A 19172-nucleotide genomic window follows, 5' to 3' on the forward strand; every position below is an offset into this window, starting at 1 on the left:
TTTATCTAAGTTAGCATGTTGGCTAGCCCGAAATCTGAATATTTAGAGTTAGATCGAGGTTGAATATATATATTTCTTTCATTACTAATAACTTAGTTGATTAGCCCGCAGTTGGAGGACGGGTGAGATGAAACCCGAAGGGGTGCCCTAAACATTATTAACTCAATGTAGCTCATATAGTCTAATGAATAAAAAGTAAGTATTCCATTATTAAATACGAGTAAGTATTTGGATTAAAATTCCATACGTGTGTAATAAGCGGGAAAATAGAGGGTGTGGATAGATAATGATAATGTCTTTGTCAACAAAAATAGCACTTCCTTTGGCCCCACTTTAGCTATACAAATAGAAGGTCGACATACTTAATCCTTTCCCCTTTACCATTATCACTACGCTAAAATCACACAAACAACAATGGGAAACGCTTTTGGAGGAAAAGGAAGCGTCAAAATAATGAACATCACTGGCGAAACCTTCAAGCTCAAGACTCCGGTCCAGGCTGGTTCGGTTCTCCAGAACCACCCGGGTCACGTGCTGCTCGCCTCAGACGCGGTCGTGCATTTTGGCGCCCGCGCCAAGCCGCTCGAGCCGCATCACGAGCTGAAGCCGAGGCGCCTCTACTTCCTCGTCGAGCAGCCGAGCCTTCCGGAGGCCGGCATGATGCGGAGGGTGCGCTCGGGGGTTCACATGACCGCCAAGGACCGCCTCGAGAGCTTGATGCTCTCGAGGAGATCGGCCTCCGATATATCCACCGTGAGGTCGGCATCGAACGCTGACGAAAGCGGCGGAGTCAGAGTCAGGCTGCGACTGCGCAAGGCGGAGGTGGAGAAGCTGATGGCTGAAAGTAAGGATGGTGCTGACGTGGCGGAGAAAATTGTCGGCCTTTGCATGAGCGGCGGCGGCGGCGCTACGGCAGAGCGCGACGTGCATTGTGACGGCGCTGATCGGGGATTGGCGAGACAGGGCACGAGCAAATCGCGCGAGGTACGTTTGTTTTTTTTCAAAATAAATACTTTAGTAATTTTAGTTGAATTTAAACATAATAGGTCCGGTTTTCATGGCATGTTTGGGGAGTTTGGTGTTTGATTTTAATTTTATCGTTAGATTGCTCTATTAAATTAACCATGTGCAAATAAAATATGAAAAAATTGTTTATAATTATTGCTTGGTATATTTATTCAATAATGATTAGGTCATTCCAAATTATTATGTAGTACTATAGTTTTTCGATAAAGAAGTTGAAAATTTCTATTTTGTTGCGCTAACTCCCAATTATATCCAAAAAGTTTGACAATTTCGAAAGAATTAGTCTTCTCATTTTATATTTTTAACACGTAGGAGTATATATTTTTAGATATGCCACGTCTTTATCTTTAATTATAGTATATACTCATAAATAACTCCATAACTTATATCCACACATACTACAGTGGGTGAGGTAATACATTCATCATATTACGTGGGATATAACTCACAAGAGTGATTAAGTATGCAAGAAAATACATTCTGGATAAAAAAAAAAAGAAATAGCATTAGGTTTATGATGTTGAAAATATAGTCTATGAATTTATTTTATTTAAACTAAAAGGATAAACTAATATTTGTTAAAAAAATCATATATTGTGTATTTGTGAGTAGGTGAATCTAACTAACAAATGTTGAATTTCTGAAAAACTGTTGATGATCTCTTAATTAGTCATCTTCTTCCAGAGCCAAAAGCCCTTACCAAACAAATGTACTGTAGTTATAGTTCCCTATATTTTTAAATATTTTTTTAAACTATTATTTTTCGTTTACAGAAATAGTCTCATCTTTCAATTTTCATATGTATACTAAAGTTAGTCTCACACTAAAAATAAAAACTCTCTCCTAATTTAATACCCACTTTTTATATATCTCTACTTTATTCACCTTTTCTCTTTTCCTCTCCAACTTCACCTATACTTTATCTATTTTTCCTTCATATTTTTATTAATTTTGTATGAAAATGGACTATTTTTGGTATACACGTAGGGAGTTATTAATTTTCACAGTATTCAATTAAATTTGTTATGTGTATACATGCAACTTGCTAATATGATAATTTGTCCACGTTAGTTACGTTGCATTATTGCATAAATAAAGGTGAAAATAATATAATGAAAATAACTTTTTCAGCTTTAAGAAAAGAATCATTGGACTTCAACTTTAGCATAAAATGCCCATTCACATTTCACTTTCGATAAAAAAAAAAAAGAAGTTCAACATATTTTCAAATTTATAATAAATTGCAACCTATAAAGAATGCTAAAGTTTTTTATAATGTTTACATGGCAAAATAAAGTACAATAACAACCAAGAAGAAGAAGAAGAATGTAAAATTCAGCCATTCTTTGTTTAATTTTTTCATAAATTGTACTATAACGACTTGAATTAGTTGATTATTTTTATCCTCAATTTGCAGAAGCGCGTTGGATTTTCGCTAATCGAGGAAGGAGAAATACATCTTGTGGCTTCGTAGTCTTAATTAGATTATAATTTGATTAATTGTTGATAAGTAGTAGTACTTAAATATTTTCTCTCCTAATTATCAGCAACGCATATGTTTGTGCCAATTTTTGGTATGTATATGAAGAAAATGCAGATGTTGAGAATGATTTATTTACCTCTATCAATCTCACTACTTCTATACATGCATGTACATGTTTGTCAATTTCCGATTTATTTATTGTTCCGTGAATGATTTTATTTTCTAATTTTAAGTCAAACTTTATGCCATACAACCTACATTTATTCTGACTCTGATCTTATTTATTTATTATTAGACTTTTTTCTTTCAGAGGATAATTATTAGATATATAACTACTCCATATTATTCTGAACATGTTCCATGAGAAATTCTTCTCTTGGCATCTAAACTTTTTCTTGGTCAACCGGCATAGCAACACATTATTAATTGGTTAGGGAAATAATAGTCAATTCTTTAAAATATGAGTCAATGGGGATAATAAGTCCAAAAACTATTGTATGTTAACAAAACCTCTAAAATGTAATCACAATCATCCAGCAATTAAAAAGGCTACAATCAGAAAGAGTTAATCTAATTTTATTTTCTATGGATGAATGGTTAGCAATGTAATGAGTAATGGTAGCTGTTAATTAGGAGGACCATTGATCTGGCACTGTAAGAAAGTATTCCGTCATTGCTTTCCTAAATCTTTTCTTGTACTGTTTGGGTGAAATAATGGTTGGTGAAGCATTCTTTGGTCCACCAAGAATACCCGATGCCTTCACCCATGTCTCCAAGTGCTTATCCCATGTATACTGCCTCATGTAGTCGATGATCCCCAGCACGAGCTCCTTCCGCTCCTCATCCACCCCCACCACCAACGAGTAGTCCATCACGTCCACCCACTGCAAAACACAACATCACGCGTATTAGGATTGGACCCATTATAAAGGGACTGAACAAATCCACATCGACTTGAGCCTACTCTAATACTGCGTAATTCTAGTAATGCGTTACCAATCTAGAAAATTTTTTGATGGCTTACCGCTAGAAATGAGGTGTCGTTCCACACCGCTCTCTCCAGCTTCCTCTTGGCTTTGCTTCCGAGAAATATGGGATCCGTTCGCAAGTTTTCCACTAGATTCATGTCTAACAGTACTCTGTTTGCTGCCGTCGTGTCTGGATTGTATCGGGATCGTGCTGAGCCCTTCAGGTCATAAATCTTCGTGATACTTCTTTTGAAGAAGAGATTCTCCATCACCATCAAATCCATCTTCATCTCCTTGCCACCTTTTGAGGGTTTCACTGCAACCTGTTTTTACCAAGTATGCATACAGTTATGACTGCCACGTCATATTAACGACAAGAGCAAGATCGGTGGTATGAATGTACCTGGTAAATGCCGAGTATTTTGGAAAGACAAGTTGGGCTTCCAGAGCTAAGAGTATCTGTCAGATACTTGAAATACTCGGAAGAGAATTCGTTGAATGATTCCAACTCGGTCTTTGTCACCTGTTTGATTATGAAACGTTCATCAAATGATTTGGCGAAGTAGACATTGCTCTTCCCTCCTTGCGCGCTCCATCTCCTGCAGCGGCTCAAGGACCGCACAAAGTCCAATTCATCGGGGCAGCACCTCTTCCTAAGAGCATCAAACTGCTTTGCAAAGTAACAAGTAACATAAAACTTCATCTTTGTCGTTGAAGACCCATCCTCAAAAGAAATTCTGCAGTTAGGCGAACTTTTGTGATCTGCAGAGAGAAATGCATCTTCGGAGCAGTGGTTGCTATATTGCATGTAATCCAGGTCGAGGGAAGCAAAAGACGGACATGTGGAAAGGTCCTCAGCTGTCGGGTTCAAGATATTGAATAGGCCAGTATTCACTTCTCTTGCATTCCCATTCTGTTTGTCAGCAATCCAGTCAGCATATTCTTTGGAGGTAAGGGCATACGAGATTATGCTTGTGGGCTCGTTGTCATAAACAGTGATGAAAACATCACGTTGACCATTTTGTTGAACCGGTAGTCTTGCTCCTTCAGGCAGAATAGAGAGAAACGAAATGAAAGAGGGCGAGACACGTGTTATAATTTTCAACTTCTCAGCTTCGCTTGGTGATACATGAGAGTACGTTCTCTGTATACACGAAACGGGGTCCCTGACCATGTACTTGAAATCGCCAGAAGCATGAAATGACCGAAGTGTCAACAAATGCAAATGAGGCGGCAACTCTTCACTCATTCTCTCTTCTAGCCTCTGGGCAGAATCGAAGGAGTAAACTCTCTTTCGTGATAACAATCTTCTGTAAGTAGGGTTGTCTCTCTGATTCACTTGTTTGGCTGCTGACATAGTTTCGGACACATCACTATTTAGGTTGTCAAGCAAGCAAGCTCCCATCAGTGCCTGATCAGCACCACACCAGGCAGAATCTATTTTATCCGAGAGGAAGGATTTCTCTATTGTTGGGTGCTCCACCCTAGTATCTTCATGACGACGGTCAAGGCTGCAAGCGTTCGTATATGTTTCAGAATCTCTTCGTGTGATGCGGGCTTCAACATCATAGGGAACCTTCAGACTAGAAGTTTTCCTGAGGAGGGAGTCGAGCAAATACAAGCGCCGATCCCAAACATCTGAATTGATTGAAAGAGAATGTCTCAAGCGGTTAATCTCAAGAATGTCAACTTCTGCTTGATCGTGTTGTTGTATCTCATTGCTAGGTGGTTGGAGCAAATCCTGAAAAAAGCACATCAGTTAAAATTAAAATCTAGATTTACTAAGTTATGAGAAACTTAATGCACAGTAAGTACTCACTTGGTAATAGCTCTGTTCTTTAGCAACCATGTCGCTTAGCTCCAAGATCCGTCCATGCAAGTCACTTGCTTCGGAGAATTCATGTATAGAAGATAAGCTTCGGAGATTGATATCCTGAAGTAATGCTGATATCTCGGTATATAGGGCTTCTGCTTTGCTCAGAAGCTAATACGAGGAAAATGATATAGTTAGGATACTTGTATTATCATTATAACCAATCTTTTCAAAGAAATGAGATGAACAGCTTTTAAAGTTTTTCACGAACCTCTGATGCTTCTTGTCTTAGCCAGCTTTGTTCTCCGGGCCTGCAGAATTCAAGAATCGGAGGGGGCAAACAAACAGAAAGGGTGCTAATCGGAGAATACTGAAAGGAGGCAACCATACTTCCACACCTGTCAAATCAGAATACCAATAACAACACCACCATTGTTTGTGCCATTAAAGACAGTAATACAATATAGAAATGGAATCCAATTAAAATGTCACCTACCCGTAAAATCTGAGGCAGTCCCTTTGCATGGAATGACCGCAGTTTGCAACCCGGTTCCCTGTAGCATATTGTGAAAAACTAAGTTCAAGAAATTTCCCGAAAGAAAGTCCCCATGTGGCATCTGACATAACGACTCTTCGTGTGGCAGGTGGAACTCCTTCTACATGTGCACATCTGAGGCATCTGTGCCACATCCAAATCTTGCCATCCTGTTTCCTTGGAAGCCTAAAAGTGGAGAGACGTTGCACATTGATCATCAGGTTACCATGCTGGTGAGTATAACGTATGGCATGGGCTTCAGCTGATTTCTTGCATGAATGGCAACGAGATGACTGGAAACACGAGAATGTAATGAAATTATAAGCTAATTAGAGAACAATGAACAACAAAAGAAGTATACTAGAAAGGGAAAAAGAAAAAAAAAGGTACCTCATCAAGCAAGTACTCCATAAGATATCTCCCTAGTGGTTTATCAGAAGGGCCATAAAACTTCACACGAAGAAGCCGTGAACGTTCACATACAGAGCCATTCAGGATACAGTTACTGGAGAAAGAAACTAATATGCTCTGACTATTGCCAATGTCATTAGCTGAATAATTTTCAATAGAGGCTTCAGCATCATTGATCATCTTGACTTGACTCGGTGATTCCAGCGGGAATAAACCTGCATGTCTACAAGTAGGCCTCGTGTTGTCGAGGGCTCCATCCAAAGCCAAGTTCTCATCACATGCATCCAGTAGTGCTTTTCTGTATATAATCTCATTGTTGGGAGAGAGATCGTCAGATTCAACCACACCAAGCACAGACATGGACTCTTGTAATCCATGCTCCAAATTGAGATCTTCCGATCCAATATGTGGAAGGGCGCCAATTTCTGATTTGTAGCTGGTAGTTGCGACAGAGTAGGAGGCTGGGATTTCCTCATCAAGAGTCATTTTCTTCGGATTAAAATGTGAGAATTTAGGAAAGCTTGCACCCTCATCAACAAGAAATGAAGTCTCTAGTGATAGATGATATGCTGCAAAGATGGCATACTGGACCGCATTTTTCACCTTCTTGAGTTCCTCAAGTGATGAACCCTTCAGTACAACCTAAAAAATATGGCAGATTCCATTCGTCAAACTACTCCAAGATTTCAAAATTGTTTTTCGTTTAATAATCATAACTATTATGTGCATGTTTTGCATCATCAAAAACTTTTCAATCAAAGAAACAACGAGACATTATCAATATATCATTGGTAGAAATAAAAAGGAGAGTGCTCGAAAAGATTAGATATGGTTGACTAGGCCTAGAACAGACAAAGTAAAATGAAATGTAAATGCACACACATAGAAGATAATACTGTCAGAATGCATATCATAATCCAAGAATACAACATAGAAGTAAATAAAATTAAGGAAAACAAAATGCTCATACAACAGTATGATGCATCTAAAAAACAACAAAAAACTGGCAACGCATGTGAATTGAGTGAATATATTACCGTGCAACCTAATCGCCTGGGACAACCTTCGAAAAACATCAAAGTTTTTGATGATTTTTTGTTACACTGATTGACCAATTCATGATCTTCTGTGATTTTCTCCAAATGGAAGAGCTCACAGTGCCCCAGCCTTGTTTTGGGTAAGTGATCAATGGATGGAGTTACAAGGGCACCAGTACATCTTGCAATCCGCTCAAGTAGCGGCCGCTTAACATTTATAACTAACGAGATCTCTTTTTCTAACAGCTGCTCTTGAGCAAATGAAGACACACTTTTTTCAACAAGAAGAACATTAGGACGGAGGGCCTCAATTTTTGAAATAATCATCTTCAGATGGTCCTTTTCCTGAACCAGATTCAAAATCAAAATTTAAGCCAATGCTTTTACATTGAAAGAAAATGAAATGAAATGGAGATCCTAATCTGGGATAAACCTGTTGCAGTAATGTATCGAAAGAGTCCAGCTGATTGGGAACTCTTTGATACTCGAGTGCTCCTCCTAAGAGTAGTATTCTGGTGTTTATGTATTCAGACGTCATACGTTTATGTTTTATATTCTTCGTGCAAACTATTCCTTTGATAAGTTTGCTGCAGTTATTGAAAAGAAACAAAACTTTAGTCCTTTGCATATAACACAAGTTGAGACATCACTGTCTTATAGCTGAAAATTGAGGATGTTCTAACAGTAAAAGGCAGTGTTGTAATTGCAAAGTTTTTAAAAGTCATGTTCTAATGGAAAATTCAGGTTAGGTTGCATTTTCTTACAAAAATCAACTCATATCTAATAGTAACAAAGAATATTTACCTTTCACTGGGACTTCCTGAAGCTACACATTTGAGCTTTACATAGTCACAGGGATCCATGCTACCTCCTCCATTAGTATCAGGTTTTATATAGTTCGCCGTCTTCCATGCAATTGCTGCTACTATGTTTAACCATTTCTCATATGTCGAGATTATTCCCTGCCCTAGCAAAAGCTGTGACACAAGAGCTCTGAAATGCCCCTGCACAATGACTCTCAAGGGCTCCTTGGAATCCAGATGTTGCTTCTCCTTTGCTAACAATGTGCTCTCAAGACTGCTATTAGAGGAAAACATAGCACCAGAGGCTCCAACTTCATCATCATCGTCATCATATGTACAAAAACTATTTTCCTCCTCATCAGCATCATCATCAGGAGGAGGAGGAATCCAAATGAGAGCATTAGTTTCAACATTCCTTGATTCCCAAATCCTTTCAGCAAACTTTTCTAAAATAGCCTGCTGTGGGTCGAAGGAACTATCATCTCGAGAACTTGAGTCCACCTCAAGCTCTCGCTTTACACAGTGCCCGACTCTAATGGAATTAACATTGATCCTAGAGGGACTATCTGATGGACTTGAATGGAGAGACATAAAACTACAAAATTCATGTCTAGGTCGAGGACAGACAGAATCTGTGTCAGAAATGCTGTTAAGGTATTCACTCGAAGCATTGAAAAAGTGCCCCGTAGAATCCTCTCCATCGTCTTCATCACTCCTGAAAAAAAAACACGATTCATAAATTTTAAACCCCAAAAGCAAATTAAGCAGAAGTTCTAAATTAGAAAAGTCTCTAGTTACGATTATCGGAGTCATGTGGAGCAATAAGAGTATATTAACATATTAAAGACACAGATTAATAGAGTCCCATAAGCCCACAGAGTTAACAAACAGGTTTCAACAAGAGAATTCAGTAATTCCATCAACTAGACTATTCTGGTTCAAGATATCAACACAAAAGCATTTATATACTAATTTCAGCAAGAAACAAACAGTGATCAAGATTAGATGATTGTACACTGCAAAAAGAAATCCAGCTCGTACCTGCTTGATGAATGATGCAAGGATACTGGAGATGACTGGTTAAGGTATGATTCATCAGTGATTCCATCCACACTGTCAGGAAAATGACCATCGAATTTCTCACCACTAAAACTCGGTGATGATGGTTCCGAGCTTTGCCTTGGAGATTCAAAAGGATAAACCTTGCTACTGCACCTCTGGGTACTTTTACCTATAGGACCAAGCTCAAAGCAGAGTTTGCATGTCTTGATATCAAAGATAGCCCCGGTATTCTCATTTGAACGACTAGGGGCAGCAACATCTAAAGAAGTGATTCCCTGCACACATTTCCCACACCACCACCTTCCACAGCTCAAGCAGCGGTACTTGACACAATAATTTAATGCACTCGCACCACAATGACAGAAACCATTGCAGTTGTGCTCAGTCGTTTTAGATTGACCATCTCCCCAAGACATCCAAGATCTAATCTTCGCTATCAAAGTTACCAGTGTACTACCAGGTGTTGCCATAGAGCAGTAAAATCCCACCACAAATAAACACTAGTAGATCAATCAGGCAATTTAGGCCTAAAACAGTTATGCTATTCTCCTAATATATTTCAACTATCAATCACAATTCTTCCTAACTAACCAAAATCAAAACCCAGAATAAAATATTGGGTTATCTACTTGTTCAGTTATATGTCACGTATATATACTTCTCTTTTTTCTGCACCGTTTCAATGAGGCACAGAGTCACTTAAGAACCAGGAAAGGTATCGCCCAAAGGTGACTATATTGCCTGAAAGAAATCCACACAAAATAAATTAGATCTAAACCTAAAACTGTATGGTAACAGACAATAATAAACAACAGCAACACAAGATGGTGTCCAAAATTCCTCAAACAAATTCAAACCTTAAACTTGACTCGACCAATCCCAGAATCATCAACTTTCAACTTCAAAACTGGCTCTCTCATCAAACAGAGACCAAGATCCAGAGCTTTTCACCAGGCATCAACAAGGACCCAACTTTTGCCTCAATAAAACAGTAAAGCCCACAAGTAGATGGTGAAAAAAGTGAGTTCACCAAGCAACAAAGCAAGAATTTCTCCAAATCAGAACCCAGATCAAGAAATTCAAAAACTAAAAGTGGGCTTGTTTCAGAAAAAGGTCAAATCTTGAGTATTAGCAAAGCAAATGAAAAGGAAGAGTGAGTTCTTGATGATTAACAAAGCAGGGAGATTGGGAAAATTAGTTCTTGATAATTAGAAAGCAAGAAAAAAGGAAAAACGTGTTGTTGGTATAGTATTTAAGAAACGAAGAAAAAGGAAAAAGAATTTATTCAAGATACGAGAATCAGATGATGAAACGGAAGAGATTGAAGAGCAGGAAAAGGAAGTGTAGGCAGATATTTCCATCTCTAGCTCTTGCAGTAACAATGGTGGTTGATCCCATCATATCCACAACCATTTTTTGCTGCCGCGTCTGCAACCACTCTTGCTTCTCTCTCCTCCCCATGGCCTTCAACTTCATATAAAAAATTCCCATAAATATTCTCAGGCATGTGTTCTTTGCTCCATGTCAGCAAATAATCTGCGTAATCTTTCATTCATAGGATTATATGAAAACGAAATCCAACCATCCTTATATCTCTATTTTGTCTATATTTATTTATTAATTAATTATTAAAGGAGATTACAAGAATTTGGTGGTTGGATTTCTTACCAATTAAATACGATGAATTGAATGTGGCGTGAGGCTATATCGGTATAAGTCAGAAACTGTATCATGGAATTAATGTAGTGATTTTGGTTCCTAACTCTGCAACACTAATAAAATTTTAATAATAGGGTGCATTTATATATTTGGGCAATCGCATGCTAGTTCATAAATATTAAAAACCGTCACACATCTCATGCTCATCTACCGACCATGCTTGATGCTTCACATACTTGAATTCAGTAATCAATACTACTAAAATCATTTTATACTCTAAATATTTTTTTTCTAAATATGCCTCAATATTAATTAATTTATAAGTATACTTTATGATACAATTATGCAAAACCTCAAATATCGAGGTATAAAATAGAGTTTTTTTTTAAATTGAAAATTATACTAAAATTATTTGGATATCTGACTCGTAACCAATACTGGTAATATGATTTTGCTTTCAAGTAAAAGAAAAGTAATGGACCCAGTTTAAACTTTTAATAAAGAATATATTCCATAATGGGTTTCCATATGAAAAGTTGCTCTGAGTGGAAGCTAGCATATTGATTAAGAATTATTTTCTCTTATTTAATTTCCCATCAAATATTAGTAATTTAGCAAGATAAAAGGATGATTGTATAAATTATTTTATTTAGTAATTAGTACTACTATATTTAAGTCTCCTATCGCTAAAGAAATGCTGGGAGTTGAATTAGTTTTGGCACATGCTTATGGTTAACTCATATAACACCCACTGTACCCGAAGGCTCGTGATAACTCACTTATTAACTACAACTAATTTAAGACCATAGAATTTTAAAAATCTAGTGATCTAAAACTTGCAACATGTAATTTTTATTTTTATTAATTAAATCGAAAAAGATAAAAAAAAACTATCAAATTAGAGTTTTAGATGAAAATGTCAATATAGTGTTTTGAAAAAATATCAACACAATGCTTTGAGAATGTCAACACATTACTTTAAGAATGACATTCTACATGTATTATATTGACATATTTTATATAATATGTTGACATTTGTTGTTGTACGAAAAAATTGAAATTTTTTTCAAATTTTGACATCGGAACATATGCAAGTGAGATCTCGTTAGAATCCTTATGAAATTATCTTTAATTTGATATATGTTGTGCGAAAAAATAATTTAAATCGAGAAAATTATATGCGTTTTAAAGTTATGAGATATTTTTCAAAAGTTACTTACAACTAATTTGTTGTAAATTGACCTTAATACCCTTATTGACTGTTTTTGTTGATTGTATTACATTTCAGAGCTGATGATCTAGGCCTTTGATTTGAATATATAATGACTATTATTTAATTGTAGTTAGTAATTAAGTATTGAGTTAGCAATATAACACTCCCCTCATACCCCAAATATATACGGTTGGAGCATCTCCAATGAGAGAAGATATATAAAAAAGTATATCATGTATTTATCTTCTTAAAAAGTGAAATATACCCTTCTAACAAGTAACATATTACAAAGGGAAAAAGTATATAGAAAGGTAAATTATTTTTTTAAAATAAAATAATAATACAAAATGTATTAAAAACATAAAGTATAATACATTCTCAGATACATTTCCCCCTGGAGAATGGTTTTCATGAAAAGAAGGCAAATATGGTAGTTATAAGATTTTATCTCTCCATTGATGAGGAGGTAAAGATACCTCTTCAAAATGGAAAAAAGTATAATACATTCTCAAATACCTCTCCCATTAGAGAATGATTTTTCATAAAAAAGATAAATATGGTAGTTATATTAATTTACCTCTTCATTTACATTTCCCCTTGGAGATGCGTGAATCCAATTATTACTACTGCTTTCATATAACCTATTAACTTATTGTGAATCCAATTATTACTACTGCTTTCATATAACCTATGTTAATACTATTATTTATTTTATTTTGAATTTATTTTTTGGACAGATGATTAAGGAATACCTATTTAAAGTAATTGAGACAATAAAGTAGGAGGCAATAAAGTTAAATTAAATAACCAATAAAATATGAATAACAATAAAAACAAGAAAAATAAGGAAAAAAATTAAATTTGTAAATGTTATGTTTCAAGGCCGACTGGCAAGCAAGATATACACCCCTTTTCCAAAACGCAACATGGCATTAGAGCATCTGTAACGCGTCGGGCCGGGCCACAAATCGCGAGTCCCGGCTAGTCCCATGCGTTACACGGAGGCGAGTCACGGCCCAGGCCGGTCTCGGGGCCGCGTTCCCGGCCTGGTGAGCGTCCCGCGTCCCGGCCCGGGACGAGGTTGCACGGTGACGGCCGCATGTCCCGCGGCCCGGCCCAGCGTTACACGCTCTTCGGGCCGGGCCGCAAATCTAATTTTTTTAATTCAATGTCTATAAATACGAGCTTGCGTTCCATCCATTTCAATCCCGCGTTCCATTTCAATACTCTATTATATCCTTTGTTTCGGCGCCAATGGATTGGTTCAACAGCGATCAACATGAGATGGAGGAGTTCGTTAACTCGAACAATTGGTACATACCGTCGTCGCAACCATCGCAGACACAACCTAGTCCGGGAGTCGGTAGCAACGTCGACATTACATCGCCGGTCAACACCGAAGATTTCGAGCTCAGTGATATGGAGCCCGCTCAAGAGCGGGGAAAGGAGAAGGTCAGGGAGGAGGATGGGCCGAAGAAGTACACTCCGCACGAGACATTGTGGCTTGCGAGGAACTACATCGATGTCGCCGAGGATGCTATCATCGGCAACCAGCAGACCGGCAAGGCTTTTTGGGAGCGGATTGCGCAGAAATATAACGTTGGCCGTCCGAAAGGGTCGATCGAGCGTAGCTACGTGAAGCTACGCAAGCATTGGGGCCGGGTCCAAGCGGATATGAGCAAGTGGAACGGAAAGTGGGCCAACGTAGTCCGTATGTGGCCGAGCGGGCACAGCGAGGCGGACCTCGTCGAGAAGGCGAAGGATGCGTTCTTCACTGACGGGAAGAAGACCTTCAAGTACTTCGAAGTTTGGAAGCTCGTCGAGAAGAGCCCGAAGTACACCAGCGGTGCCGAGCCGGCGGCAACAGGTGCGGCGAAGAGAACCAAAGTTTTCGCCTCCGGAAACTACTCTTCGAGCGAAGGAGGTCCGGCGATCGACCTCAACGTGACGGACGACGATGTCTTCTGCTCCTCTCCTAGCATTCAGAGCCGCCCGATAGGAACAAAGGCGGCCAAGAGGAAAGCAAAGGGGAAGGCGCGAGCAACTCCGCTATGGTGCCACCGCCGACCAATCCGTCTCTGGATAAGATGGCCGACACTTTGTCGGAGATGAATATTACATGGCGGATGAGCCGGCTGACGGAGTTGACATCGAGGGATACATCGAAGATGTCGGACGAGGAGATCGAGTTACACCGTGAGATGATCGCCTACCTTCGCACCCAAATAAAGAAGTAGTAGTCGTGGCCCGGGTTTCTTGTATTTCAAATTTGCTTCGTCTAGTAATGTAATGTTAATTTCTAATGAACAATGCATTTTTCCGGTTTCAATTGTTCAACGAATTGCGTTTACGAGTTAAATAGGTTGGAGTTGTGAGTAGTGTCATTTATTAGTTGCGGCCCGGGCCGCAACCTGCAGGGTTACAGCAGTTGGGGCATGAGCCGCAACTGTAGAGGAATGATGACGTGGAGGGGACTTGGGGCCGGAAATGGGGACGGGGTTAATGATGCCCTTAGAGCATCCGCAGCGGTGGCGAAAGACGCCACCGCCGTCCGCGCCGTTGGCAAGGCGCAGGACCGCCGCCGCTGCAGCCGCGCCGCTGGCACGGCGCTGCTCGATGTATCGAGCACGTCCGTGCCAGCGGACGCACACGTGGCGCGCTCCCATTCGTCAACGGCATAGCCGTTGTGTTTAAACTTTTTTTTATTTTTATTTTTAAAAATCGGTATTTAATTATAAATAATGCTAAAAAATAAAAAAAAATATTTTCCAAATCCCAAAAATATGGCCGTTTTTTCCCGTTTTTTCTGAATTTTTTTGATTTTTTTTTATTTTTTTTTCCCCAAAATCATCTATAAATACACACATTCATCATCCATTTATCACATCAAATCATCTCTCATTCATCTCTCATTCATAATTCTCATACAAACTATCAACACATTCATCCCCCACTCAAAATCTCAAATGGATTTCACCCATATTATGGCGGAAGCGGAACGCGAAGAACAAGAATACTACGAACAACATCGTGCCGCTTACGAAGCATATGTCGCGGCGAATACCCCTGCTCCTCCTCCTCAACGAACCAGATCAAATCGACGGTACATCCATCGTGACCGGGAGGGAGCCCACGAAAGGCTCGTTGCCGACTACTTTGCCGACCAGCCGCGGTTTCCGGCAGATTACTTCAGGCGCCGTTTTCGCATGTCAAAGCGCTTGTTCATGCGAATTGTCAACACATTGTCCGCACGTGTTGAATACTTTCAAACAGGTGTAGATGCAGCCGGCCGGCAAAGTATCACGGCGTTGCAGAAGTGTACGTGTGCCATCCGACAACTCGCTACTGGGCAAACGGCCGACATGTTCGACGAGTATTTGCATATCGGTGAGTCCACTGGAATCCTATGTTTAAAGAATTTTTGCGAGGGCGTTCGTTCTGCTTTTGGGGATGAATTCCTTCGAGCACCCACCACTGATGATTGCCAACGGTTGCTTCGTCTTCACGAATCAGTCCATGGCTTTCCCGGAATGCTTGGCAGCATTGACTGCATGCATTGGAGGTGGAAGAATTGTCCGACTGCTTGGAGGGGGCAACACTTGAGCGGTCACAAAGGCGGCGGCCCAACGCTTATCCTTGAGGCGGTCGCCGACTACCGCCTATGGATTTGGCATGCATATTTCGGCGTTGCTGGATCCAACAACGACTTGAATGTGCTATATTCGTCACCACTCTTCAATGATGTGATGAATGGTGTAGCACCGGCGATCGACTTCACCATCAACGGAAATATATACCGCATGGGTTACTATCCCGCCGATGGTATCTACCCAAGGTGGTCGACGTTCGTGAAGACGCTCCACAACCCGCACGACCCGAGACGGGTTCTTTTTTGCGCAGCGTCAAGAGTCAGCGCGGAAAGATGTCGAAAGAGCCTTCGGGGTCCTTCAAGCTCGATTCAACATTGTGAAGGCCCCGGCTCGGCTGTGGTACGTGAATAATATCGCCGACATCATGTTCACGTGTATTATATTACACAACATGATTATAGCCGACGAAGAGCCGAGGGCGGCTAGCTTCTACGACGAGGACGAAGCCGGAAGCTCAACAGCGAGGTCTCCCCTACGCCGAGGCGAGCATACGACGGTTGGCGAGAGGATCGAGACAAGACACACAATGCGCGATACTCGAATCCACAATCAACTACAAGAAGACCTAATCAACCACATGTGGGCGAAATTCGGCAACGAGTAGTGTCATTTTTAATTTTTAGGATTTTAATTATGTAATTTTTAATTTTTAGGATTTTAATTATGTAATTTTTAATTTTTAGGATTTTAATTATGCAATGTTTAATTTTATTTGTCATTTGTAATATTTATTGTGGGTTTTAAATGAATTTTAATATTATGGAAATGTTTTTGTGTAATTGAATTTTATATTAATTGTGCTCGTCCTTGCGGAAGAGCACAGTTGTGGGTGTTGTGCTCTTGCCAGAGAGCAGGCATGAATAGTACCGCCCGGGCCCACAACCGTGCCGCTGGCAAGAGCACGGTTGTGGATGCTCTTAGCGACATTCAGCCGCAACTAGACCTCGCCTTCCCCAAGCGTGCGTGCTCACTGCAAAAACTCGGCAACCCATTGAATTAACTGTTATTGTTGAAGCTCTCGAGTTCCGAAAGGAGATGGATGTAATATTGTTGAATTATTTACTCAACAATCTAATCCTAAATGGACAATGTAACTACAGTATAAACTTGGAGAGTGATAAGAGTATCGTTTCTAAATGGACTAATTAATGGAGTAAACTCTAAATACAACCCATTGAGTTAACAAATATACGTTCATTAACCAATCTATGTACAATCATACATATTTAACAACATAGTTTCATGTTCATTGTCAGCTCAAGTTTCATTCCCATTTAAGCCATTTTCCTATCAAAATTCAACAAACGAATCAAATAAGCAATTGATATAGTTTTAATAAAATTATAAAATATAATAACGTACACCAAATATAATCCCTAAATAGAAAATGAGTTTATCATTTTTTTTAATAACGGTTCATTAGTTAACCTTTTGGATTGATCAAGATTAATTTATTAATGCAATCTTTAAACTGGAAAAGAAATTCATTTTGTGCTCGAATCATTTATTTCCAGTGTATGGTAATTGAAAATAGACAGAAGTTAATGATAATAATAATATTATAATAGTAATATTAATAAAATAATAATAATAACCTGGCTTACAAAATGAAAAGGCACATCGAGATTAATTCATATATATTTATATAATCTTTTGCATTCAAGCAAACAAAAACACATGCATTGAATAATTTAGTGATGAGGAGGTGGCTCCTACGCAAAAAATATTGGATATGATTCGGCACCTTTTGCTTTGTCCTTTTCTCTCTTTTGGGAGTCTTTTTCAAATAAGCTTTGGTATGATGACAGGTTGTGTAAATGAATACTGCTGCTATCTTCATCCCGCATTAACGGTCATACTTGCGTTTCTACACTCGTATTATAAAAATGATACTCCCTCCGTCCTAAGATAAGTGAGCCAAAACTTTTCGCCACAGAATTTAAGAAAATGAGATTTTGTTAGTAAAGTGTGTTGGGTATCGGTGGTGCACACCCGAACTCCACATTAGTATGATATTGTCCGCTTTGGGCAAAGCCCTCACGGTTTTGCTTTTGGGGTACTCCCCAAAAGGCCTCATACTAATGGAGTTGGGGTAGCCCATTTATATGCTTGCAACTCTTGTCTATTCTCCGATGTGGGATATGGTTTGCTTCACCACAATCCTCCCCTCAAACCAAGACCTATGGTTTGCTTCACCACAATCCTCCCCTCAAACCAAGACCACCAGACCAAGACCACATGTCTGTGCCCCCATGTTACAGGTCACCAGGTCACCACAAGTCTTGGTCGAGCTCACGGAGAGACATCGGAGAACTTGCAAGCGCAACCCACCGACCCGAGCCACACAGGCCCAGCCCCTGAACCAGGGCTCTGATACCACTGTTGGGTATCAGTGGTGCACACCCGAACTCCACATTAGTATGATATTGTCCGCTTTGGGCAAAGCCCTCACGATTTTGCTCTTGGGGTACTCCCCAAAAGGCCTCATACTAATGCAGTTGGGGTAGCCCATTTATATGCTTGCAACTCTTGTCTATTCTCCGATGTGGGATATGGTTTGCTTCACCACAAAGTGGAAAGTGAATAAAGTAAGAGAGTTAATAAAGTAAAGAGAAAAAGTAAGAGAGAATGCCAAAAAAAGGAAATGACTCACTTATCTTCGGACGTCCCAAAAAGGAACGTGAGTCGCTTATCTTGGGACGGAGGGAGTAATAAATTGTTAAAGTCGAAAAATAGTACTCCCTCCGTCCCACAAGAATATGCAATCTTTCATTTTTAGTCCGTCCCGCAAGAATATACACTTTCTAGTTTGGTAACTCTTTTATCTCTAATGAAGTGAGAGTCATTCTTCACTAACAATACTTTAATTATTTTTTCTCTCTACCTCTCTCTTACTTTACCAATTTTTTAAAACTCGTGCCAAACCCAAAACGCATATTCTTTGGGGACGGAGGGAGTAAAATAAGAAAGAGAATAAGGTAGGGAAGAGTCTTATTTACATTATTCTCTCTCTTATTTTAATATTTTTCCACTTTAACTATTTATTATCATTTTTACAAAACGAGTGCAGAAACGCAAGTGTGACAGTTAATACGGGACGGAGTGAGTATAATATATGTGTACGAAAAGACAGGTTACATTCCTCAAAATTAATCGACACAATTTATAAGGACATCCCCAACGCTAGCGGGCCGGACCGCAACTGGGTCCCGTCCCGCGGCCCACGCGTTAAACCACCATGATTTCCGGCCTGGGACGGTCCCGGTGACGCAGTCGCGTCCCGAGGCCGCGCCCGGGGTCCGGCCTGGCCGGCGTTGGATGTGAGCTTTTTCCGGTTCCAATCCCCAATTTTTGGTTTCTTTTGCATTTGGAAGATAAAGAAGAGGGAGAGGGAGAGGAAGAAGAGGGAGGAAGAGGAAGAAGAGGGCGATGGAGCCTCAATTTCTGATTTTTTTTGCATTTGGAAGAGGGAGGGGGCGAGGAAGAAGATGGGGGACAGACCCCAATTTTCT

The 19172-nt window shown here is 39.5% G+C and overlaps 2 protein-coding genes across 3 annotated transcripts; one reads left to right on the plus strand and one right to left on the minus strand.

The window, feature by feature from the left end:
- Positions 1 to 326: 326 nt before the first annotated feature.
- LOC121767380 (uncharacterized protein At1g66480-like) lies at positions 327 to 2670 on the plus strand. The gene is made up of 2 exons (XM_042163635.1): positions 327 to 984; positions 2444 to 2670. The coding sequence occupies exons 1-2, from the start codon at positions 415 to 417 to the stop codon at positions 2498 to 2500; spliced, it is 627 nt and encodes a 208-aa protein (XP_042019569.1). The 5' UTR covers positions 327 to 414; the 3' UTR covers positions 2501 to 2670.
- Positions 2671 to 2984: 314 nt separating this feature from the next.
- LOC121767558 (putative 1-phosphatidylinositol-3-phosphate 5-kinase FAB1C) lies at positions 2985 to 10891 on the minus strand. Of its 2 annotated transcripts, XM_042163858.1 has the most exons (13): positions 10807 to 10891; positions 9996 to 10674; positions 9118 to 9879; positions 8078 to 8791; positions 7707 to 7860; positions 7274 to 7618; positions 6216 to 6878; positions 5787 to 6118; positions 5562 to 5688; positions 5297 to 5461; positions 3881 to 5218; positions 3534 to 3800; positions 2985 to 3393 (listed from the first exon to the last, which is right to left on the minus strand). In XM_042163858.1, the coding sequence occupies exons 3-13, from the start codon at positions 9606 to 9608 to the stop codon at positions 3139 to 3141; spliced, it is 4851 nt and encodes a 1616-aa protein (XP_042019792.1). In that variant the 5' UTR covers positions 9609 to 9879; positions 9996 to 10674; positions 10807 to 10891; the 3' UTR covers positions 2985 to 3138. The 2 variants fall into 2 exon arrangements, with proteins under 2 accessions (XP_042019792.1, XP_042019791.1); XM_042163857.1 differs by lacking the exon at positions 10807 to 10891 and having other exon boundaries at positions 9996 to 10683.
- Positions 10892 to 19172: the final 8281 nt, after the last annotated feature.

The sequence above is a fragment of the Salvia splendens genome, chromosome 15, assembly GCF_004379255.2.
Source record: "Salvia splendens isolate huo1 chromosome 15, SspV2, whole genome shotgun sequence".
NCBI lineage: Eukaryota > Viridiplantae > Streptophyta > Magnoliopsida > Lamiales > Lamiaceae > Salvia > Salvia splendens.

What these genes read in the sequence shown, in the direction of transcription:
- LOC121767380 (XM_042163635.1), top strand. Translation starts at nt 415, where the DNA reads ATGGGAAACGCTTTTGGAGGAAAAGGAAGCGTCAAAATAATGAACATC. An exon ending in GCACGAGCAAATCGCGCGAG is followed by an intron (nt 985 to 2,443) that starts GTACGTTTGTTT and finishes CTCAATTTGCAG; the next exon opens with AAGCGCGTTGGATTTTCGCT.
- LOC121767558 (XM_042163858.1), bottom strand. Translation starts at nt 9,608, where the DNA reads ATGGCAACACCTGGTAGTACACTGGTAACTTTGATAGCGAAGATTAGA. An exon ending in TCAGGAAGTCCCAGTGAAAG is followed by an intron (nt 7,861 to 8,077) that starts GTAAATATTCTT and finishes CAATAACTGCAG; the next exon opens with CAAACTTATCAAAGGAATAG. An exon ending in TGGAGTACTTGCTTGATGAG is followed by an intron (nt 6,119 to 6,215) that starts GTACCTTTTTTT and finishes TCGTGTTTCCAG; the next exon opens with TCATCTCGTTGCCATTCATG.